Source organism: Rana temporaria, chromosome 11 (assembly GCF_905171775.1).
Source record: "Rana temporaria chromosome 11, aRanTem1.1, whole genome shotgun sequence".
NCBI classification, from domain to species: Eukaryota; Metazoa; Chordata; class Amphibia; order Anura; family Ranidae; genus Rana; species Rana temporaria.
Genome location: NC_053499.1, coordinates 130,066,714 through 130,092,490, shown reverse-complemented (window position 1 = coordinate 130,092,490; position 25,777 = coordinate 130,066,714). Strand labels below are relative to the sequence as shown.

The following is a 25,777-nucleotide window of genomic DNA, read 5'->3' as shown; positions in this document are numbered from 1 at the left end:
TGTATGCTGCCCCCACGGCTAGGATCCGCGTGAATGGAGACCTCTCCGACTTTTTTCCTTTGTTTAGAGGCACAAGGCAGGGGTGTCCACTGTCACCCCTGCTGTTTGCATTGGCTCTTGAACCATTGGCACCTCTGATAAGATTGTCCCCATCGGTCATTGGTTTCAATAGGGGTCCGAGCATGGAAAGGGTTTACCTTTACGCGGACGACACATTACTATACTTGGGGGATGTGGACACATCCCTTACTGCGGCTATGGAGTGGATTAAACAGTTTGGCTCCTTGTCAGGCTTTTCAATAAATTAGAGTAAGTCTGTCCTTTTGCCCGTAGATGGCCCAATTGCTTCGCTGCCTGAAGGTAGTCTCATCTATTAAATATTTGGGGGTTCAGGTATCGTATCGGCCAGTCCACAGCAGTATCTAGAGGAGAATCTCCTGCCTCTTTTCAAGAGATTACAAATGACGCGTAACACTTGGTGTAAACTTCCACTTTTAGTTATAGGAAGGATAAATCTAATCAAGATGGTGTGGTGCCCTCAACGCTTATATATCATGCACAATTCTCCTCAGTGGATACCTCGTCGGTGGTTCACCTGAATAGATATTTTTTTCCAGATTAAAGATCTAAATAAAGTAAGTGCCCGTATTCGGCTTTTTTACACTACAATATGGTAAGGATCAAGGAGGAGCTGCAGTCTCTAACCCCAATTTTTATGTTGTAGCTTCTCAGTTACAGCATTTGTGTGGAATGGGGTGTATTAATGAATAGGATTCTATTGACACCCTGTTGCGTACAGGGTCTCGGGACGCTTCGGTTCTGGCGTGTTTGGAGATGAGGTTCCCTTACCTGCCACAGGCGGCGCCTACCATGGTTCTCCTTCGGAAACTGTGGTCCATGGTACGGTCTAATTTACGTATCTCAGGATTTATAGCGGAGACTCCGCTTTGGGACAATCCCAACTTAGTGGAAGTGTCCAAGTTAGATGGCTTCCTGCCCTGGAGACTGGCGGGTATCTACATTATTGCCCAGTTATATCACCAAAATGTACTTAAATCATTTCAGGAATTGCAGACTGAATTCTATGGATACTTGCAGCTCCGGCACGCCCTGCAGGCCCAGGGTCAGATTTCTGTTCTAGAATGGTTTAGTCATCGCTTGATAAGAGATATTTTTTGGTAAGGAAAAATATCCCATATCTATTCTAGTCTTTTATCGACCGTACAGGACTCTGCGACTTTACCGTGTAGGAGAGGGTGGACTGAGGACCTAGGGGTTATTAATGGTGAAACATGGGACATATGTTTACAAGCTGGTCCTCTTCAGTTTTGCAGTCACATAGGGCCTACCGCACACCTATTCAACTGTTCCGTTGGGGAAGAAGAGATTCTTCTCTATGTTCCAAACACTGCGGGGAGAAAGGATCGCTTATCCATCTGATGTGGCGCTGTCCCAAGCTGCACTGGTTCTGGGGTAATGTTACTGAGGTTATTTCCTCTGTGTTCCAAGTTAGGGTCCCTTTGGACCCCCTTATATGTATATTGGGTGCAGTAGATGAAGAAATTTACCCTCATCCAGTTAATATTGCAGTGATCAGACTCTTGTACCTAGCACGAAAGCTGGTGGCTAGATTCTGATTATCCCCGCATGTTCCGACTAAGAAACAATGGATTGAACAGGTTAATCTCAACCTTTATACGGGAGCACCATACATATCAGCATAGAAATGCAGCCCGAAAATTTAATTCCATTTGGCAGCCCTGGTTAGAGACCCCTGGGTTGGCACCTCCGAGACTGGTTTTGACTCGGTTGCTGCAGGTTTGAGAGGCGTTTTCTATCCAGGAGGAAAATCTGGCTTTTTTTGAAGGGTATACTACATACGTACTGTACTTTAGGCACAAGAATTTGATTGATGGTGGGAAGTGGTTCAGATTATGTGGGCAGACTGTGGGGTGCAGGGTTTAAGTTGTGGCCCGTTGGCCTTGTGTGTGGTTGTGTTGGGGGGTGAGGCTATTCTTGCCTTCCCAGCATTATCTATTCTTTTTTTTCTGAATGTATGTCTTGTTTATAATTTTGGAGCCACTATTGTATTCTACAGGATATACATGTTTTGTTTTGATGTTTTTTGTGATTTTCTTTATGACGATCTGTATTCTGTACTATTTTGTTGGCAAAATAAAACATCTGATTAAAAAAAAAATTATGATTTAAATCGAGCCTTTTTACTAGTGATTTAAATCATTTAAATCAAACCCACCCTAGTGAGGACACAGGCAGAAGGCTCTGACTCTTACCCACTATAAAAAAATAAAAATGGAGCAACAAGAATGAAGACGCATTAAAAAAAATTGAAGGAGATACACTGGTGAGATTTAATATTGGAAGGGTTACTTATTAATCATGAGGAACAGTTATATTTCAGGCATGGACTTTGAAGATAAATGCATAATTACTCTGGCCACAGTAAAACATGATCATGCTGAACTTATGTTTGTGAAGTGTAATCTTGTGGACACAGCTTGCCTATGTAAGCTTTTAAAAGACCATAAAGGGACTGGTGCATTGAAAAATAATTTGCCTTATGCAAGTCAGTACCCAGCACAGCCAAGTCTTGTAATTGAGTAATTTTCATTAATGTTGAAAATAAATGCATGTAACATAGTGCAAAATGAGAACTTAGCTGCCTTTGAGTTTCAATAAACTTTATTGAACTTTTTGGCCACAAAAAGAATGATGCAGCAAATAAACGCATACACAAGTATTCATACCCTTTGAAATTTTCCGCATTTTGTCATGTTGCAACAAAAACGTAAATGTATTTTATTGGGATTTTATGTGATAGAACACCACAAAGTGGCACACAATTGTCTAGTGGAAGGAAAATGATAAATGGTTTTCATTTTTTTTTTTTACAAATAAATGTGTGAAAAGTGTGGCATGCATTTGTATTCAGCCCCCGATAGTCAATATTTTGGTAGAACCACCTTTTGCTGCAATTACAGCTGCAAGTCTTTTTGGGGATGTCTCTACCAGCTTTGCACATCTAGTAAATAACATTTTTGCCCATTCGTCTTTGCAAAATAGCTAAAACTCTGTTAGATTGGATGGAGAGTGTCTGTGAACAGCATTTCAAGTCTTACCACAGATTCTCAAATGGATTTAGGTCAGGACTTTGACTGGGCCATTCTATGCCTGCTTTGGAGTTGAATTTTGGTCTCTTATGACCAGAGCAACGTCTACCATGTTTGTTGTGTCCCCCACATGGCTTCTTGCAATATGCAAATGGCGCCTCTTATGGTTTGCTTTTTGACACTTCCATAAAGATTCTTCCACCCGAGCTGTGGATCTCTGCAGCTCCTCCACAGTTACCATGGGCCTCATGGCTTCTTCTCCGATTATTCTCTCCTTGCCTGACCTGTCAGTTTAGAGACCCATGTCTTGGTAGGCTTGCAGTTGTGTCATATTGTACATTTTTGGATGATGGGTTAGGCAGTGCTCCGTGAGATGTTCAAAGCTTGGGATCGTTTTTTGTATGACCTAACCCTGCTTCAAACTTCACACGTTTATGTTTGTTACTTGGCCATCATGATGCGGTTTGTTCACAAAAGTTCTCTAACAAACCTCTGAGGGCTTCACAGAACAGCTGTATTTATACAGAACTTAAATTACGCACAGGTGGACTAATTAGGTGACTTCTGAAGGCAATTGGTTCTACTAGATTTTAGTTAGGGGTGTTAGTAGAGGTGGCTTAATACAAATGCACGCCAAACATTTCAGATATTTATAAAAATAAACAAACAACATGTAAAAGCCATTTATTATTTTCCTTCAAATTTGACAATTATGTGCCACTTTGGGTCAGTCTATCACAGTGAGCGATGGCGAACATTGGCACCCCAGATGTTTTGGAACTACATTTCCCATGATGCTCAACTACACTGCAAAGTGTATGAGCAACATGGGAAACGTAGTTCCAAAACATCTGCGGTGCCAAGGTTCACCATCACTGGTCTATCACATAAAATCCCAATAAAAGACATGTTTTTGGTTGCAACATGACAACATGTGGAACGTTTCAAGGGGTATGAATACTTTTTCAAGGCACTGTATTATGAAATATTTCCAGAAAAAGACCCGACTTTTTTGCACTTGACCACACTCCTTAAATTCAGTAAAAGCACTTAAGGCCGTAAAGTCAGAAAATGCAGCACCAATTTTTTTACAACTGCATATCCTTTGTTTTTGAATTTGACATCCTGTGGGTAAATCAAGAGGTAGAACTGAACAAGAACCGAGAGTAATGTTGGCTGTCAAGAGGATTCACTACTTTCTCCAAAGCTTAGGCAAGCCATTACCTCTTTAAGGGATGATACAGTCTAAAATTGGAAGGTGTACATAGCAGGTCATGGATACCAAGTACATTTGAACCTGTCGTGAGGAAAAGGGTATATCAGAATGAGTGCAGTGACTCCAGTTAGGCATTCCTCTCTGGGAGGCGCCCCAGACAAAAACCAGGGAGTCTGGGGGGAGAAAGTGTGCAATAGCAATTTTGACAGTCCACTGCACTTTGGGGGTTTCTACTAGTGCTGGAGACCACAAAGTGTTAAGTAGGTTTGGGAATGGTAATTGTGATTCATATTGTAAAAGCAAGCTCTCATAGCTGGTTTATTCACCACTATTTATTTCCAGCCTGCCTCAGTTTTGTAGCAAACAATAGCAGGAGTGGGTCATAAAAACAGGGGGAGGCAACCGTGTCCTCTGTTGCACTCCAAGAAAAGATTTTGAGCATGTCAGGAAAAAAAAAAAAGAATTTTGACTTTCAACTCTAGTAATCTCATATCTTGGAGTACAATGCAGGACAAAGGCTAGATATTCATATACCCAGGGTTAGAGGTTGCTACCTTCAAGTGATTGGACACTGGCATGTCTTTTGTACAGATTCCCTGGGCATACCCCTATCCTTACCCCAACTCAGTTTGACCTCAGTTTTTTAGCAAGCAACGTAACATTGAAATAGTGGGGAGCACGGCCTGTGTACTGTACTTTAAGATATAGAATTTACGCACAAGTCAAAATGATCGCGCGCGCCCCTAGTGGCCTGCGCGAGAGCAGACATATAGCTACGGGCTCTCGCGCAGGGAAGCCGACCTGCCGTCGTCAAACGACGGCGGCTGGTCGGCAACCAGTTAAAAGGTTTATGCGACCAAAGAGGAAGGTTGCTCCATGCCTTAAGTTTAAGCTTGACAGCAAACAGCACTCGATCTAAATTAAAGCGTGGTTCAACCCAGAAATTGAAATTCCGTGGATTGTTTCCCCCCCCCTCCAGTGCCACACTTGGCACCTTTCAGGGGGGATTGGATACCTGTCAAATCCAGGTATCTGCTTCCACTTCCGGGGAAAGATCTTTGCAATCTGTGCAGCGAACTACGCAATGCACCTGTAAGGCAGAGGGGATAAGGCCCCCCATCCGAATGCTAGCCAGATTGCCCATATATAGTGTTTGAATCCATGCTATAAAGCGTAGTGGTAATCCCATCCTCATCACCTCCCACAGGTGATATCCTATTTTCTTAATCATTCATTAAAGGCACAGGATAAAATATCAGGCACATTGTTACAACCAAAATCAGTCCAGCTGAGCGGTGGGCCCAATGCAAAAAGCCGAAAGGGCACACAAAAAAACTATAGGATTAACAAAAGTGGCTCAACAGAGCTTGAAGAACCTCACAACCGAAGCCGGAATCAGCTGAGGCCTGAGCACCAAGCTTATAAAAAGTAATAAACATGTGAACAGAGGACCAGGTGGCAGCTGCTTGATGTCAGATGTTGAAAAGCTCAAGAAGCACTAGCTGATCTAGTGGAGTGTGAATTTTAACATCTAGGGCAGTGATTCTCAACCTTTCTAGTGCCGTGGCCCCTTGATAAAATTTCCCAAGTTGTGGAGACCCCCAACAATAAAAAAAAAATTTGAAGTGTGGGCTGTCAGCACCCAAGGCAAGACAAGTAATTTTCACCCCCAACCCATGGACATTTAGCACTCCCTGAGTCCCTTCCACTTTGAACATTATTTAAACCTCATATGGTACATTTTAAGATGTACCACTCTCTTCTACTTTCTTTCCCTTTTATCGCTCTCTATCCCAATTTCTTTTTCCCCCCATCCCTCTCTCTAGCCGTCTTTCTTGTTCTCTCTCTTATTCTTTCTCTTTGTCATTCTTCCGCCCCCTCTTTTCCTCTCACTTCCGTGTATTCTCTATTTTTATTCCTTCTCTTACTCCTTGGAGGGGGGGGAGTGGCATGAGTGGCAGTGGTGGGGGGAGTTCTGATCAGCCAACTTAGGTGCTCTTGATCAAGGTCATCTGCTGATCTGAGAACTGTAGTGGGGACTTTTAATGGCAACTATAATCACAGGTAGTGTAACTCACTGTGTCTCCGACTTTGTAGTGTCTCGTAGCAGTGACACCTATGCTGAAGTCAGGAAATAAGGTCTCCTCCAGCCCCTCCCATCTCACAATCCTCACCAGTCAGCGGACATCTAGTCTCTGCCCCCCAGCCATGCCATGAACTGAATGGGCGGCTGCGAAGAGGCTGAGTGGGTGGCCTTGGGCTTCAGGAACAGCCCAGCTGGGTGGCCACAGGCTCCAGGGACAGCAATGCTGGGCAGCCGCAAAAAGGCTGGGAGAGTGGTGCGGGTTTCAGGAACAGCCCAGGATTTGGTGACCCCTGGCAAATCATCATTTGACCCCCGAGGGGGTCCCGACCCCCAGGTTGAGAACCACTGATCTAGGGGTACCTTGCGCTTGATGCGATAGGCTTAAATGAGTTGTCAAATCCACTTGGCGAATATGAGAAGAGAGAAGGATTCGAAAAGCACATATCACACCCAGACGATAAATATAAATCTTCCCTAGGATGTTTCAGAGTAGAACAGTGAGAGATAGTAGAACAATGTTCTGGTTAAGCTGAAAGAAAAACCTATCTTGGGAAGAATTTTAGTGGCAACCTACCACTAACTTTATGTCTTTCACTAAGGACTAAAAGCCAAGCAGTCTGAAAAAGAACCGCTAAGGCAGAGCTTTAATCTTTGATGGAGAAAACAAACAAAAAAAAAAAACATAAAGAACTACCTTGGATGCAATTCCTTTGTTTTACACCAGGAGAAATACACCCACTCTCATCCTTTCTAAACTACTGCCATAGTGCTGATCTATAAGGATATGCATGCCTCCTGCATGTATCCTTACCTGTCAAATGTCTCCCCTCTGTCTGTTGAGACCCAAAAAAACTGCAGATTCTGGGTGGGTCTGTTGTCTGGAGATCGGTGGATGGAGTCAGGCAGGCAGAATTTGTTATGGGAACCAGAACCATGCAAATCAACAGGAGAAGGATTCCGCTGTCTCCCAACACTCGCCACTTATCACAAGTTGGGCAAGCCCATTTTTTTTTCAGGCTTAGGGGATAGACTTTACCCTCTTGTCCCATGCTGACAGAATCTTAAGATGATGAAATGGTCTACTACAGTGAATTTGGGCATATAGAAGAGTCTCAAAATAGGCTTACATTAGGCCCAGGACCCTCATGCAGAAGCAGAGTGTTAGTTGGCTCCTGGATTGTAAAGTTCAAAAGTGGGAGAGGAGAGTCTGAAATTTGCCCCGACTGGATTGACGCCAAAATGCCCAAACTGAGATTGCTAGCACAGGGAAACCACTGCTGCTAAACAAAGCATTCTTCTTGGCCACAACAGCATGGAATAAGATGAAGCAGTGTTTTTTTAAAATGGCACTGTCCCATCACCACACACTGTTGTGCCAGCAGTGTGAAATAATGTTGTTGTCCAATGGCCTTCTATATGAAACATGCAACAATGGATTCCATACCTACATTGATAACTGCACCATACATCAGCCTGTTAACCTAGAAGAAATGTTTTTTCTTTTAAAATGTAAATTCAGCTCCTACCTGTGTACTCTGGGAAGCAGATGGTCAGAGGAGACTTCTTGATCTTCTCAGCAAACAAGTCCTTCTTGTTGAGGAAGAGAATGATCGATGTGTCAATGAAGAACTTGTTGTTACAAATGGAGTCGAAGAGCATTAGAGACTCGTGCATTCGGTTCTGAAGCGAGGAGGCAGGAGAAAAAGGAGACAGAGGACAGAAAGAAAAGGAGAAAAGGAGTTAGGCTGAGGAAAGAGGAATGATTATCAGTGTAAAACAAAGAAAAGAAAATTATTTATTATTCAATTCTATGGCTTTCTGAAGAAGTGGTTATAATGAAGTCTACCTAGGTTCTTTGCGATATCTTAAAGACCTATAGCATATATAGACACACAGCAAATAACCAAATAAATTAATAAAGGTTAGATATACTTCCAGGTAGATTTATTTTTTAAAAGTTTAAAGCATGAATCACCGAATTTGAGGTCTAATTACTGGTTCCTTTATTTAGTATGGCCACCAACTCTACAGGGCCACTGTACCATATTTTGCACGCAGGAGTGTTCCTTCACTGACACAATCCTATTACTTCAATATCATCATGCGATATATAAAAGGTAAAATACCACATGTTTTGAGGCATGCTACTCTTAGACAAGAATGACATTATACAAATCACTGCCCAAGCCTCCATCACCTCTTGGGAAAGGCCATCATTTTTATCAGCTATGTATTATATAATTGATAATAACAGTAATATACTGTATATTTTAAAAGTAGAACTCCTTTCTTTAGAACCCTGTAAATAAGATAGCATTGCATTATTTTTGTTACAGAAATACAACTTTCCCTTCTTTTTGGCATGTTTTCTCTCTCTAAGCTGTGCACATTCTGCAGACTGTTTGAACTTCCTGTAGATAAGTATTCTCCAGGCCAGCAAGTTAACAATACAAAATGGAGGAATGTGCCAGCGCAATACATAAACATGTCTCCTTGTATTCCAACTAAGGAAAGGGTGACAACACTGCAGCTGAATTGAGTAAGCGTTGTCACCCTAGGACAGAAGAGGTCTGTGGGTACACATGCTTGCACGTTTTCATTAAAACCAGGGCATAAACAAATGGATTAAACTTTTTGACATTACAGGTAATTGTGTAAAAACATATGTATGTAGCTTGTTTGTGTTTAGGTACACTTCAACAGTATAATCAACCTAAATTTGAATAATTCAAAAGAGTATTGTGTAAAGGTTACATCAACGAGGCTTGACATTTTGAAAAAAACAGATACAACATTAATTTACAATGCTAGGTATTATGTTGAGAATACCAACACCACCAGTTAGTTGCATTTTTCATGCACAAATTATATTATATGCATACAAATATCCTACATACATAGTGTAAATTGGTAAACCACCACAACCAACCAAGTTACATAGATTAGATTCTTGTACCCTTAGCTCACAAATTAGATAATCAAATAATAAATGTCACAAAGAAATAGCATATTGTGTCCATCATAATGAAGAGAATTAACTGTAGCAATCTACTAATGCTCCTTTGACACAAACCAAGCCTTTTACTGTAATAGTGCTTTAAAAGTTTATTAATATATACCTATCTGAAATGTCATGAGTGCCATTAAAAGTGCAGTTCAACATAAAACAAAAGCTAAGACATTTTAAATATATATAACTCTGAAATGGCATCAGAAGAAAGACTGGAACAAAGGATTTTACCTCCAATCTTTACTCCATACACATACAGGAAACAGTTTGGAGATCTGTGCAAGTTTAGGTATCGATACGAACCAGTTAATATGCAAATTACAGTTCATGCTAGCAAAAATACATTAAACCGTACAACAGCAGTATCATGGCACATTTTTAAAAGGCCAGTACACATAAATTACAATCTAAAAGAGTACTTAACTCAAAAATACTTTTTATGTTTACTGGTCATTTAAAGAAAGGGGAATACTTTGAAATGGTTATTGTTGGCACCACTGAGTAGACAAGATTAGTGCAAGCATACATTATGATTCTCTTTTGGGTTTCATCACAATGCACGCTAAATAGATATTTAAAAATAATTATATTACATGGATCTGTGCTTTGACATTGGATCATTGAATATAGAGCACAAGAAAACAAGGCACATACAGGGGCATCAAAAGATACCAAAGTATACAGTGTACATGGAGTGTGTAACACAAATATTACACGGCCCTATGTTGTGCTCAAAGTGCATCAACGTTACACATGCCAATGACTGTACAAATATACTTGTGATGGCCATAGTCAAAGAGCATAAAGTGCTACTGGAGATGTTCAGGAATATTCATTAGGGTACAATTTTTTTTTTATCAAAAGCTAGAGGCCAAAAGACACCGATTCTTTCAAACAGCCAACAGATCAATATAAGCCACAACCACGTAGGTTATGGGCAATGATGACATCAGTGACGGCATCGAACACAAATTGGATGTTGTTGGTATCGGTGGCGCAGGTGGTGTGAGTGTAAACCTCCTTATTGTGAGATTTATTCCGACTCTCGTACTGGTACTGTATGTGGGCTACACCCTCAGTGAATAAGTTGGGACCTGCAAGAGAGTGGAAAGAAAGAACATGTTTGTTCAACATTTAGCATATGAAACATTCTGAGATTTGGAAAGTCCAAACACGTATATACATTACTGGGTACATAAAAAATGTTTTTTTTTAAATTTTGATGAGGTTTCCTTTGTAGTTACAATACAATTTTTTTCAGCAATTTAAACTTGCTCTTCTACAACCGTATTAGTGATCAAGCATACAGTGTTAGTAAATGCTAATGTACCAAGAATGATTGCCCTGGTGGCACCTTTTGCACAGTAGCCCTTTTCCTCCAGTACTTCATATAGGCTGACTTAAGTCCTCTGCCACCATAACTACTGTAATGTGTCTCTTAAAAGATCTGCCACTCAAAACTGATAATTTTCTATAGAAAGATGAATTTTAGTGCTTTGTTTCTTACTAGGCTAGAGTTACTAGCTACCACAACTATATTTAAGCCCTGGAGGTTCTATAAGCCCACTACTTTCAATTTACTTCTATGCATTGAACAAAGAAATATGACTGACGGGAGTCACTTTGGGCGGGGGGCTTGTGGAACCCAGCTTACCTTGAAGAGCACTGGAATCTCCTTGTTCAGCGCCCCTGTCCCCTCCTATGTGTAAGTTACCCTGTGTTTATTGGGTGCACGGGGTGACCTCGAACCCCAGTCTGATCTGCACTAATCAGACTCACTGTACAACCACACTGGAATATTGTGTGTGTGTGTGTATATATATATACATACATACATACACAGTGCCTTGCGAAAGTATTCGCCCCCCTTGAACTTTGCGACCTTTTGCCACATTTCAGGCTTCAAAGATATAAAACATTTTTTTTTTGAAGAATCAACAACAAGTGGGACACAATCATGAAGTGGAATGAAATTTATTGGATATTTCAAACTTTAACAAATAAAAAACAGAAAAATTGGGCGTGCAAAATTATTCAGCCCCCTTAAGTTAATACTTTGTAGCGCTACCTTTTGCTGCGATTACAGCTGTATGTCTATCAGTTTTGCACATCGAGAGACTGAAATTTTTGCCCATTCCTCCTTGCAAAACAGCTCGATCTCAGTGAGGTTGGATGGAGAGCGTTTGTGAACAGCAGTTTTCAGTTCTTTCAACAGATTCTCGATTGGATTCAGGTCTGGACTTTGACTTGGCCATTCTAACAAGTGGATATGTTCATTTGTGAACCATTCCATTGTAGATTTTGCTTTATGTTTTGGATCATTGTCTTGTTGGAAGACAAATATCCATCCCAGTCTCAGGTCTTTTGCAGGCTCCATCAGGTTTTCTTCCAGAATGGTCCTGTATTTGGCTCCATCCATCTTCCCATCAATTTTAACCATCTTCCCTGTCCCTGCTGAAGAAAAGAAGGCCCAAACCATGATGCTGCCACCACCATGTTTGAAAGTGGGGATGGTGTGTTCAGGGTGATGAGCTGTGTTGCTTTTACGCCAAACATAACATTTTGCATTGTTGCCAAAAAGTTAGATTTTGGTTTCATCTGACCAGAGCACCTTCTTCCACATGTTTGGTGTGTCTCCCAGGTGGCTTGTGGCAAACTTTAAATTGGATATCTTTAAGAAATGGCTTTCTTCTTGCCACTCTTCCATAAAGGCCAGATTTGTGCAGTATACGACTGATTGTTGTCCTATGGACAGAGTCTCCCACCTCAGCTGTAGATCTCTGCAGTTCATCCAGAGTGATCATGGGCCTCTTGGCTGCATCTCTGATCAGTCTTCTCCTTCTATGAGCTGAAAGTTTAGAGGGACGGCAAGGTCTTCGTAGATTTGCAGTGGTCTGATACTCCTTCCATTTCAATATTATCGCTTGTACAGTGCTCCTTGGGATGTTCCACTTCATGATTGTGTCCCACTTGTTGATTCTTCAAAAAAAAAAAAATTACAGTTTTATATCTTTATGTTTGAAGCCTGAAATGTGGCAAAAGGTCGCAAAGTTCAAGGGGGCTGAATACTTTCGCAAGGCACTGTGTGTGTGTGTGTATATATATATATATATATATATATATAATCTCACACTTTACTAGATCGTTTGAGGCGTGGCTGTATCCCATTGTTCTATTGTTTGTGTCTGCCTTGGGAGCAACCTATTTTGGGATGTATATGTCTTTGTGAATTAGCTGTGAGAGGGGAGGGCGGGAGATTTCTCCAGCAGCCCCTCCCAAAGACAGTCTACTGATGAGAAGTTTGACTACACCTGTGTCATGCTACTGGTGGAGGTAAAGTCTACCCCGCCCTGTTTCATTATGCAAAGGAGGAGGGCTTGTCCCCTGAGAGTCTGTGTGCCCTTGCTCAAATAAACTGTTCATGTTCAGCAGCCAAAACGAGTACTGCCTAGTTCTTGGTTGCAAGCGGTTGGAATATCTGATATCTATATTCAGATGGGAGGAAGCGGTATATGACAGAAGCACTCAGAGTGTGGGAAGCGATTCTGTGACACTGGTGGCAAGCAGTGGGATGCTGCTTGCAGTCTGGGACATCCAAACCTCCACCTGGATCCAAGGTCTGGATAGCAGGAGAGGAGAGGTACAAATACCAGCCGCTATGAAAGGAATTCGGAAGGAGGTTGCGAGGATGCAGATACAGCATATGGGACCAGTGTCCGAGCAGGTCCTGCTATGATGGTATGATTCTGTCCGCTGGGAATTCTGGAAGGAAGCACTAGCTTGTGAGCAGCACCAGGGAAAAATTCTCTCCTTACAGGAAAGGTACTGAAGTGCGAATGGTGTTTTTGGGGAGACAACCACACAAGGATTAGAAAGCAGGCTGGTCCAGGCAGAGATGCGGTTGGACAAGAGCTACAGAGCCCTCTGCTAGTATGTAGCCCAATTGTGCCCATGGACAGCAGACGACACTGCAACAGAAGGCTTTGGTCAGGCTGCCCTGGTGCTCTTATTTGAGAGGCTGTCCAAGGACCCTGACTTTAGGAGCGATTTGGAGTGGTGTTTGGAAGAAATTTTGGAATACAGAGAATGAATTATAATGTCTCAGAAGTTCTCTTGGCACTGGAAGGTTTAGAGTTTCTATCCAATCACGAATGGGAGCTGAAGATCGCCTACAAATGGCTGCTAGATTCTGCTCAGCAGCAGGTCTGGGCTCCATTTGCCTTAGACTATCCAGAAGTACCAGCCGACAGTCCTGAAATCCTGGCTTAAGAGTTTGCAATATGGTAGAGTAACAGTGCGCTTTGTGCATATCCGCCCACATCTTATGGCGGATGCAGAAAGTTCTGACTGACCTTGACGATCCTGTTTCTGCATGGGATGATCTTGGATGGAGGAATGCATCTGTCCAGCAGTCAGATAAGGGTATAGGAGATAGCGCAGCTAGCTCATCTTCCTATTTGCATTTCAAGTGCTCAGGGGAAGAGGAAGCTGTCCTCATTCTCCAACCACAGAAAGTATGGATTTAATCAACGTTTCATTGAAGGATGTAAAATTTACTAAAATTCAAGCTAAAGTGCTAACAACGGGGCAGAGCTCTGCTAGCCGCTGCCCAGCACACCAGTGACTTCATTCTACGGCCAGTAGATGGTGAACGTCTATCCCCAGACACCAGTTTCAGAGACTGGGGATTTAATAGCCTTTTCTGCTGAAGAAGACCAGCCTGGTGAGCCTCCAGCAGAAGAGCTGGCACCAGGGCCAATCACCGAGCACTGCCAAGCACAAATAGCAGCTTCGGCCTTCCTGAGAGAAGTGGCAGCCGGCCTTTCTCCCACAACACTGACAGCGACCTGGGATTTCCTGCCAGCAGCATCTGTGGCGTTACAAAAAACTTCTCCAGCTGAAGCGCTGACAACCGAACAGAGGGTCCAAGACCTCTTCCCCACACCTGCAGCAGTATCAGGAGTCCATGGCGAGAAGGGGACAGTCACTGCCCAACAGTTAGCCGGAGTGGATGATGTGGGGTCTTTAGCTGAAGCACTAACAAGGCAGAGTTCTGCTGGCCTTTGCACACATCAACTCTGCTGGAGCTCCAGGGAGAGAATGCACCTCACAACTGCAGCTTGAGCTGATATCAGTGGATGGGACTGCGGTCTCCACTGACAGCAACACAGAAGGGCTGGCAACAGGGCAGAGTGCTGGCCTCTGCCCGTAACTAACAGATGGAGTTCCTGTGAAAGTAGATGGGACACTGGTCTCCACTGACATAACCTCAGAAAACGGTACAGCGTTGCGACAGGAGGATTTCAGCCATGCCTTGCAAGCACTGGGGGATTTCCATCTAGTAACAGTGGATGGGACTTCAGTCTCCACATGTATACCCCAGGGATGCTGGGAAGTCGACCCAGATTCCCAACAGCATGACAGAGTGGGCCCAGTCACCCAGTCTTCTCTCCAGCAGCTGAAAAAGGACTCTAGGGGGAAGCACCAGTCCGCAATTTTCCCCAGCAGCGGGCATGTTCTATGAGAGAGGCAGAGGTTTGCTGGGTGAGTATTGCTCTGTTTGGGACAATGTGTTTGGCGTACTGTGTGGGTACAGGCATTGGGGGACTGGAACTATGGTCTAACTTCAAAGTCAACCCGTTTGGGGTCTCCTTCTGTGTTAGTCTTCTGCCGAAAGGGGAGATGTGTGACGGGAGTCACTTTGGGCGGACGGCTTGTGGAACCCATCTTACCTTGGAGAGCACTGGAATCTCCTTGTTCAGCTCCCTCCGGCCCTGACCTGTGTAGGTCACCCTGTGTCTATTAGGGGCACAGGGTGACCGAGAGCTCCAGTCTGATTAGCATTAATCAGACTCACTGTACACCACACTAATATTGTGTTTGCGCGCACATGTATGAGACAATATTTTCTCATACTGTTGTAAACTCTTTACTAGATTGTTTGAGGTGTGGCTGTAAGCTATTGTTCGTGCCTGCCTTGTGAGCAACCTATTATGGTATGTATATGTGGATTAGCTGTGAGAGGTGGGTGGGTGTTCTCCAACAGCCCCTCCCAAAGACAGTCTACTGAAGTTTGACTCCATCTATGTCATGCTACTGATGGAGGTAAAGTCTACCCTGCCCTGTTTCATTATGCAAAGTTGGGGGGCTTGTCCCCTGAGTACCCTTGCTCAAATGAACAGTTCATGTTCAGAAGCCAAAACTAGTGCGGTCTAGGTTCTTGGTTGCAAGCGGTTGGAATATCGCTATTCAGACAGGAGGAAGAGATACAAGAAAAAAGCACTCAAGTGGAGTGTGGAAAGCGATTCCGTGACAATGACTATGAGCTTTAGGTTTAGCAGCAAACAGACAATGAATTTATAAATGCCGGCAAAGCTGATGCTTCTGGAGTTAGCAAGTTCTTGAACCCATGGCATTTACACAGTGATCATTGGGTGTAATAAATATATAAAGATAATGATAAATGGCTTTGGACAAGCTATATAAATCATTTGTAAGTAAAACCTCAGTTCTGAAACCAAGAAGATTACAGGCCTATTTGGCTTATCTGGTCACGGTTTTCCAAATATTGGAAGATGCTGGTGCAATATCTGGGGTGTGGGTTTGCCCATTACTTTCTGCAACTTATGGTAAACAATACCACTGATGCCCATTTGGCAAAGGGATGCAGTAATGATTTATGTGCTTTCTTATGCTATGCTAGGAATGCACAGAAAAAGTCAGTAAACAGAATATTCCATGGAGCAACAATGGGACCACATGTATTTTGGACTCTGGGAATGCCAATTTTGAGGTCCATGATGTACCCGGAAGACACAGTGTCATGCAACATATTAATGAAAATAAAGCTAGTACATTTGTGGATAATACTGCACATCAATAACTGCATTTCATTCCTGCGCCAATTTAATGAAGTGCACAGTATTTAAAAAGTTTATGTTACCAATCCACAGAGAGTACATTTCATGATCAAAAGCATGAAGCTTATTAATCTACTTGTGAACTACAAAACTGCTACCGCATGCAATACACTCAAATAATGAAAATGCTGACAAAGTAGACCCCTGCATGCCTTGACTAGAAGGATATGCATATGCCAGTGTCGTTTCAGCTTCCTTTATATGCCCATATATGCAGCATGGCAAGCAATTATGTTTAAGTGAAGTGTTACAGTCTGAATAACTTATCTCACGTTATGCTGGCAGTACTATCTTTTCCATAGTTTGTACCTGTGTACTCCGGAAAGCAGATAGTAAGTGGGGACTTTGGAATTTTTTCTTTGAAGATATCTTTCTTATTCAGGAACAAGATCATGGAAGTGTCAATGAACCACTTGTTGTTACAGATGGAGTCAAACAATTTGAGGGATTCATGCATTCGGTTCTGTAATACAAATAAGAGCTGTATGTCACAGGAGCTCCACACTGATTTGCACCCGGCAACACAAAGCTCACATAGTAAAGATTATTATTGTACATATATGTGCATCTATATTTTTTCCCTTGGTATAGCACATGCAATTTGGGGTCTTCTCTTTTTTTTGTGGCTATTGTCCTCCCTCATAGATTTCCCTGTACATGTCTACTCTTGTTCATCTTTTCCTCATTTGCATGCTCATGCTTTATGTTGCGACGCCCAACATGCTTTTCTCAGATCTTGTTCATGTTCTTTAACAAGCTAGCATGTGTTCAGGCTTTGCTTTGCAGTTCAAATATGCATGCTTAGCTGCCACTCTAGTGAATACTTTTTACCAAAGGGCAATTTGGGCTGTGGGCCTCTGAAACTATTTGCAGTGTTTATCGGCTTATGGACATGCTCATTTAGTTAAAACTGGACATGCTCACGCTATCGTATTTAATTCTTACCATGTTTTGTCTGGGCCATCTGGACTTTTGTTATGTTCTTACTTGCGCTCCAACATTCTCAATCTATGCCTGTTTTTAACCAACTATCATTCGTCCAGCTATAATACCCCAATTTCTTTTTTGTTCCCATCCCACTTCAAATAGATTTTATTGTATTCTCTCCCTTTCCAAAATGATTTATATTGTCTCAACAGTTTAAAAACTTTAAACTTTAAGGCTATTTAATAAAAAAAAAATCCCTTCATCAGAAATAAGATTTGATTAGTATGAATAAAACTTTTAAATAACATGTTGCTTTGGATTACTGTCCTTACTGTACTGAGGTCCAGTCAAGTTTCCTCTGATTTTACATAATGTATAAAATTGTTAGAACCGCTGGCCTATTTTTTTTTCTGGTTGTGTCCCTGTTGAGAAATTATTACTTGTCTTGGTAACAATGGGAAAAAATAAATACATTTTTTACAGTTATCACAAGAACACCGCGGGAAACCTCCCAAAAAAGATACATTTTCTTGCAAAACTGACAAAAGTGGCAGTTCCTGTAAATAATGTAGACAAGCGAGTAAAAAGATCTCCAATAGGGACACATGCACACCATTTAAACCAGGGATTCTAACCTTCCCCTCTGTATCCAAAATTTTGAAAAAAGTTGTGTCTGATGTTCAACGTCAAGTTATTACGTTGCTCATGCATTAGTAAATGATGAATATTACTTGCAGAAAACTCAGACTTTGTTTTTGTTTGTCCGTAACTTGAAATCTACACTAGTTCCAGAAGCCCGGGGCCTAGAATTAATACTTTTAGAATGGATAACTTTAACTTTGGCTTGGGATGGAACCTGTCTTGCTTTTCCTACATGGTGTACAAGTGCTGAGGAAATGCAGAGAGCTGGAGTTGGAGAATAAGCAAGGACTCAAGATTAAAGCTCATGCAAAAAGCCAAAGCAAAAAGCAGAAACGGCTCGTTAGGCCCCATAATTTTTGTGCTAGGCCTAAAATGCAAGACAAGATCCTCCATAACAGGTCACATTCTATGGTGGATTTCATTGCATTGTTATTTTATAATAAAGGTTCATACCTGCTGAAACTGAAGAGTCTCTCAGTCTCTGCTGGGTAGGTAGCGGTGTTAGAAAGGCTGGACGGCAGAAGAAGAAAAGTTTTCAAGTGCTGAAGACGCAGAGGTGTTTGGAGAGAGAGGACTGTGCAGGCTGTGCGGACAATTCTCCAGCAGGACCACGAGAGCAGAAAGCAAGTGAATAGAGGTACCAAGCAAACCAAAGAGTCATGAGGTTAACAGCAGGTGGCAGGCCACACTGGGAATGGTTACAGCTTGTGGTTAGTGACGAAATCCTGAAAGGATGAAGAGACTTGTATTCCCTTATAAATCTGCTCTAGGACTAGGTAAATTGATAGTATGCAGACCAACATTAACAAATTTTCAAAATGATGATGTGTTATATTAGAAGGGAAGTGTAAAGCAGCCCAACACTTTGAAGTTCCTCTTCAATTTTTCACTCCTGATGGACAGTTTTTGGAATTATACAAAATAAATAGTAATTCAACACCAATTTCCCCCATGATGCGTGATACAAAATGTACAAAAAAAAAAAAAAAACCATGAACATAATAATAATAAAAAATAAAAAAAAATCAGCCTAGACTAATAGGCTGTCAAATTTCAAACTTTAAAAATGACTAATAAACTGAGACAATTTACAACCAAAGCAAATGCAATTGGGCAAAAATAAAAGGCGATAAATGTTTCTGCTGGTAATGCAACACAAAATAGTACACCCAATATTATAATACTTTATTTTCTGAAATGCTTTTTCTTCCAATGCATTTATATCATACTGTTACATACATTTTTAGGCAGAGTTTCTTGCTATTGGCACCGCGAGGTTCATTTCTAAACCGAACAAAAGCAGTCACTTGGAAAAATTGTAGAATTCAGTAACTAGTCTGGCGAAGGTAGGAGACAGCACAAAATTTAGAACCCGGGGGAACATGCACTTTCACTTACAGCAAAAGGAAAGAGACGATAGATTGCAGGTGCCAATTTCAACCCTATTGCTAGGACTTAGTTCCCAGGGTATGTGTGGCTTTCCAGTTAACATACATAGCAAGCCAACACAACCAAAAATCAGTAAAATGCAAAGTGCTTCAGTGGAACAACATAGCCATGTTCAGACCCAGGAGAGATGCATACTGAAGTTTTTTTTAACCTTCATGCATAGAATGCATGAAGGTAAAAACCCTTCAGACTTTAGAACCACTTTAATACCAGAAAGTACTGGAAGCTGAGTAGAGCAAAGGGTGAAAGATGCAAAAAGGTAGGCAAATTGCTAAAGGCAGAGGTTAGAAGCAAACCTGTTGCTCTGCCTTGGGTGGGCAAAAAAAAGAAAAAAACCTGCAAGATTATCTCATTGTTATTGCCATCGTAAGTACTACTGTGGTAGAAGTTGATGTGCATAATCTGGTTCCAGGGCAGGAAGCTTACACCCCAGCGGATCTCCGCGGTCTCCTTTGCTTGTAGTGTAATGTAACAAAAATGGCGATTGAAACGCCACATTACTGCAAAAAGCCCAAAATGCTAATTTATTCCAATAAAAGTCAGGTGCAGTCCAAAGAGTATCCAACAAGTTTCAGGGGTCCAAAAACAGCCTTCATCGGGTCTTGATGGGCAGCGGCCAAACAAACTGCTGACAAGGCCTGTGCTTGTAATCACACTAGACTAAATAAGAACATCAGTTTCCATTTTTTGCTTTGACATTGTCAAGCCTTGATAAAGGGGGTGTTTTTGGACTGCTGCAATGCATTGGCTACTCTTTGGATAGTCCCCCAACTTTCACTGGAATAAAGTTGTACCTGGATTTCTTAGCAGTGGTGTGCCACTTCCAATTCTATTTTTGTTACCGAGTGGTCAAAGCACAGGCTTGCTTTATGCCAACTGTGCTATCACAGGTAAACAGCAGCATGAATATTTTTTTAAAACACAATTTGGGGTGGGCTTTTAGAAAGATGGGTAATCCTATGTTAAAAAGAAAAAAAAAAAAACTTTTATTGGCAAGTACGCCGGCATACTTTCAAATTACCCGCGTTGTATCTGTTTTGAATCCTCAAAACAAGATACGACGGCATCTGGGTTAGATCCGACAGGCTTACGTCTTCGTACGCCTTCGGATCTAAGATGCAATTCTTCGGCGTCCGCGTTGATATGCAAATTAGCTATTTCCGACGATCCACGAATGTACGAGCGGCCGTCGCATTTTTTTACGTCCTCTCTAGTCGGCTTTTTTCGGCATATGGTTAAACCTGCTATGTTAAGTATGGCCGTCGTTCCCGTGTTTATTTTGATTTTTTTTTTTCGTTTGCGCAAGTCGTCCGTGAATTGGGATGGACGTAATTCACATCTATGTTAAAAAAATGACGTCCTTGCGACGTCACTTAGCGCAATGCACGGTGGGAAATTTAGAAACGGAGCATGCGCAGTTCGTTCGGCGCGGGGACGCGCTTCATTTAAATGAAACACGCTCCCTACGCATTTGAATTCCGCGCCGTTACGCCGCTTGATACACACTACGCCGCCGTAACTTCCGGCGCAAAATCTTTCTGGATTTAAAATAAAGCCAGGTAAGGTACGGCGGCGTAGCGTATCTCATATACGATGCGCCGGGGCAGATCTTTGTGGATCTGCCCCATAATCTTTTAGGAGCTTCTTCAGGCAATTCTTGAAGGGGGGGGGGGGGGGATATAAGCTAGAATCTTTTGGAACTAAACCTTTTGTAAACTTTAGGAATGCCTTTTTCTTGCAGAGATATTCTCAAGCTGTCTGACTTGCAATCCATATTTGTCATCTACACACAGCTTTCCAATACTATCCCAATCTGGGGACTGTGAAGCAGGAGGGCTAGACAGATTAGAAACAAAAATCCTATCAACATCACTCTCATGAGATACAGCTGAAGTCTGCGGTGAACAGATGTGTTGAAGATCAATTTTTGGTGTTAATCTTCACATTATGATTTTTTTTTTCTGTTGCCCTTCTGACTATATTGTAGGGCACATATGGGACTGTGTATTGTTTATATGTAGACTTTATGCGAAAAACTAAAAGCTCACAACACCAATCGCGTTCTGCGATCCACCAAACAAAATCTACTCCAGATACCCAAAGCCAGATACAAGTCCAAAGGAGAACGACGATTTGCGGTCAAAGGACCCAGACTATGGAACGCTCTACCAACCACCATCCGACTGGAGGAAAACCACCTGGCCTTCAGGAGAAAGATCAAGACCCATCTCCTCTGAGGGTCCAGGGAATGGATACCAAGCGCCCAGAGGCGATTCAGTTTGCATGTGTTGCGCTATATAAGTTTCTCACTCACTCACTTTAGGTCCAGTGTGATTTCTTTTCACTGAGAAAGTAAGAAAAACTTGCCATTTGGCAAGCAGTGTCAAAATGTTTGCAGATGTTAAGAATAAACAAACCCAATGACAATAATGCATTTTTTTTTTTAAACTGTAAATAAAACGCACCAATACGGGTAAGGCTTGAAATTTAACATGGTAGCACATTATAAAAGGTGAAATGCACATTAAAAAAAAAAAAAAAACTGTGAAAGCAAAGCTTGATCTCAATGCAGGAGTTTCTCAGCAGGCAGCAAAATTACAATTCAATGTAGATGACATGACATACTGTGGGAAGCAATGAAAGATAGGCGACATTGCTCATGGAAGGTTCGGTTTGCAATGATCACACTTTACAAATCAGTTTAAATAATTTTCCACTAATCAGGGAGCTTTCATTGTTGTATGATAGGACAACAACAAGCACAGTAAATAATGATTGCCTCAATAAGTTGGCCGATTATTGTTTTGATTAACCACTTAACGCCCGCCGCACGACTATTTACGTCCACAAAATGGCACGGACAGGCAGATGGGCGTATATATACGTCCTTGCCTTTCCGCGGGTCCGACAATCGATGACATCAGACCTACAGCCACACCCCCCTACTGTTGTAAACACACACTAGGTGAAGCCTAACACGTTCAGCGCCCCCTGTGGTTAACTCCCAAACTGCAACTGTAATTTTCACAATAAAGAATGCAATTTAAATGCATTTTTTGCTGTGAAAATGACAATGGTCCCAAAAATGTGTCAAAATTGTCCGAAGTGTCCGCCATAATGTCGCAGTCACGAAAAAAATCGCTGATCGCCGCCATTAGTAGTAAAAATTTATTTTTTATAAAAATGCAATAAAAATATCCCCTATTTTGTAAACGCTATAAATTTTGCGCAATCCATTTGATAAACGCTTATTGCGATTTTCTTTTTTACCAAAAATAGGTAGAAGAATACGTATCGGCCTAAACTGAGGAAAAAAATAAATGTTATATATGTTTTTGGGGGATATTAATTACAGCAAAAAGTAAAAAATATTGAATTTTTTTCAAAACTGTCGCTCTATTTTTGTTTATAGCGCAAAAAATAAAAACCGCAGAGGTGATCAAATACCACCAAAAGAAGGCTCCATTTGTGGGGAAAAAAGGACGTCAATTTTGTTTGGGAGCCACGTCGCACGACCGCGCAATTGTCTGTTAAAGCGACGCAGTGCCGAATCGCAAAACCTGGCCTGGGCATTTAGCTGCCTAACCGGGGCTTAAGTGGTTAATTGGATAAAAGCCTCCAAAAAAAGTGTGGTGTATAATGTAGGTAATATGCAAATCTATATGCAGTGGTTAAAATAATTAAACCACCTATATGGTTGGGGAACAAAATATCTAATCTACTCTGAGGACGGACAGACAGTATACACACACACACACACACATTGTGTATATATATATACATATATATATACATATATATATACATATATACATATATATATATACATATATACATATATATATACACATACACATACACACACATACTATTAGATGTTGAACTTGGTACATATGATGAGGTTAAAATAGCCATGTATAGTACAAAAACAGCAGATAATCACTACTATAAGGGGGTTAATTTATACAGTGAAAGTAATATATATATATTACACATCATCATAAAACTTCTATCATATGTATAATATACCAAGAAGTAGGATATATGGGGGGTATTTTAACTAGGTGTTAGACATGAAGCTATATGAAGGGTGGAATATAAATCTTTTATATCTAGGAGTAAAGGCTGAGACTTTTTGTGCATGGATATAATCATTGTAAATATAATGCACAATACTGGTAAACTTTTACTTTAACCACTTAAGCCCCGGACCAATATGCAGCCTAAAGACCCAAGGTGTTTTTACAGTTCGGGACTGCGTCGCTTTAACAGACAATTGCGCGGTCGTGCGACGTGGCTCCCAAACAAAATTGGCGTCCTTTTTTCCCCACAAATAGAGCTTTCTTTTGGTGGTATTTGATCACATCTGCGGTTTTTAGTTTTTGCGCTATAAACAAAAATAGAGCGACAATTTTGAAAAAAAAGCAATATTTTTTACTTTTTGCTGTAATAAATATCCCCCAAAAACATATATAAAAACATTTTTTTTCCTCAGTTTAGGCCGATACGTATTCTTCTACCTATTTTTAGTAAAAAAAATCGCAATAAGCGTTTATCGATTGGTTTGCGCAAAATTTATAGTGTTTACAAAATAGGGGATAGTTTTATTGCATTTTTTTTTTTTTTTTTTTACTACTAATGGCGGCGATCAGCAATTTTTTTCGTGACTGCGACATTATGGCGGACACTTCGGACAATTTTGACACATTTTTGGGACCATTGTCATTTTCACAGCAAAAAATGCATTTAAATTGCATTCTTTATTGTGAAAATGACAGTTGCAGTTTGGGAGTTAACCACAGGTGGCGCTGTAGGAGTTAGGGTGCACCTAGTATGTGTTTACAACTGTTTGGGGGTGTGGCTGTAGGAATGACGTCATCGATCGTGTCTTCCCTATAAAGGGAATGACGCGATCGATGCGCCGCCATAGTGAAGGACGGGGAAGCCGTGTTTACACACGGCTCTCCCCGTTCTTCAGCTCCGGGGAGCGATCGCGACGGAGCGGCTATAAACAAATAGCCGCGCCGTGGTCCCGGATCGCTCCCCGAGCGGACCCGACCCCCGCATGTAGCGGGGGGGGTCCCGATCGGACCCCCCACCCGCTAATAGGCGAGGACGTACGTGTACGCCCATGTGCCTGTACGTGCCATATTGTGGACGTATATGTACATGCGGGGGTCGGGAACTGGTTAAATTGAATTGTAATGCCTTATATTACCTCCAGTCTATCAGCCTCTCTGGGTTCATATGTGGATCTTCCCTGCATATATATTATATACACACTATCTCGAAAAAGTAAGTACACCCCTCACATTTATGTAAATTATTTGGTATACCTTTTCATGTGACAACACTGAAGAATTTACACTTTGCTACAATGTAAAGTAGTGAGTGTACAGCTTGTATAACAGTGTACATTTGCTGTCCTCAAAATAATTCAACACAGCCATTAATGTCTAAACTGCTGGCAACAAAAGTCACTACACCCTTAAGTGAAAATGTCCAAATTGGGCCCAAAGTGTCAATATTTTGTGTGGCCACCATTATTTTAGAGCACTGCCTTAACCCTCTTGGGCATGGAGTTCACCAGAGCTTCACAGGTTGCCACTGGAGTCCTCTTCCCCTCCTCCATGATGACATCACAGAGCTGGTGGATGTTAGAGATCTTGCGCTTCTCCACCTTTAGTTTTAGGATGCCCCAACAGATGTTCAATAGGGTTTAGGTCTGGAGACATGCTTGGCCAGTCCATCACCTTTACCCTCAGCTTCTTTAGCAAGGCAGTGGTCTTCTTGGAGGTGTGTTTGGGGTCGTTATGTTGGAATACTGCCCTGCAGCCCAGTCTCCGAATGAAGGGGGATCATGCTTTGCTTCATTATGTCACAGTACATGTTGGCATTCATGGTTTCCTCAATGAACTGTAGCTCCCCAGTGCTGGCAGCACTCATGCAGCCCCAGACACTTCCATCACCATGCATGACTGTAGATAAGATACACTTGTCTTTGTACTCCTCGCCTGGTTGCTGCCACACACGCTTGACACCATCTGAACCAAATAAGTTTACCTTGGTCTCACAAAACCACAGGACATGGTTCCAGTAATCCATGTCCTTAGTCTGCTTGTCTTCAGCAAACTGTTTGTGGGCTTTCTTTCGCATCATCTTTAGAAGAGGCTTTTTTCTGGGACGACAGTCATGCAGACAAATTTGATGCAGTGTGTGGCGTATAGTCAGAGCACTGACAGGCTGACCTCCCACCCCTTCAAGCTCTGCAGCAATGCTGTCAGCACTCATATGTCCATTTCCCAAAGACAACCAGTGGATAGGACGCTGAACACGTTCACTCAACTTCTTTGGTTAACCATGGCGAGACCTTTTCTGAGTGGAACCGGTCTTGTT

At 41.8% G+C, this 25,777-nt stretch overlaps 1 protein-coding gene across 2 annotated transcripts in view; it reads right to left on the bottom strand.

Annotated features, from left to right (window-relative positions):
* GNAO1 (G protein subunit alpha o1) overlaps positions 1 to 25,777 on the bottom strand; it is a 271,460-nt gene that overhangs the window by 19,385 nt on the left and 226,298 nt on the right. Inside the window, exons 7-8 of one of the 2 annotated variants that reach the window (XM_040329144.1) lie at positions 16,673 to 16,826; positions 9,132 to 10,537 (exon numbers count right to left, since the gene is read on the bottom strand). In XM_040329144.1, the coding sequence (XP_040185078.1) occupies positions 10,350 to 10,537; positions 16,673 to 16,826 (342 nt within the window). In that variant the 3' untranslated portion in view covers positions 9,132 to 10,349. Of the gene's footprint in view, positions 1 to 7,959; positions 8,114 to 9,131; positions 10,538 to 16,672; positions 16,827 to 25,777 lie in introns of those variants that run through there. The other variant, XM_040329143.1, reaches the window with a different exon arrangement.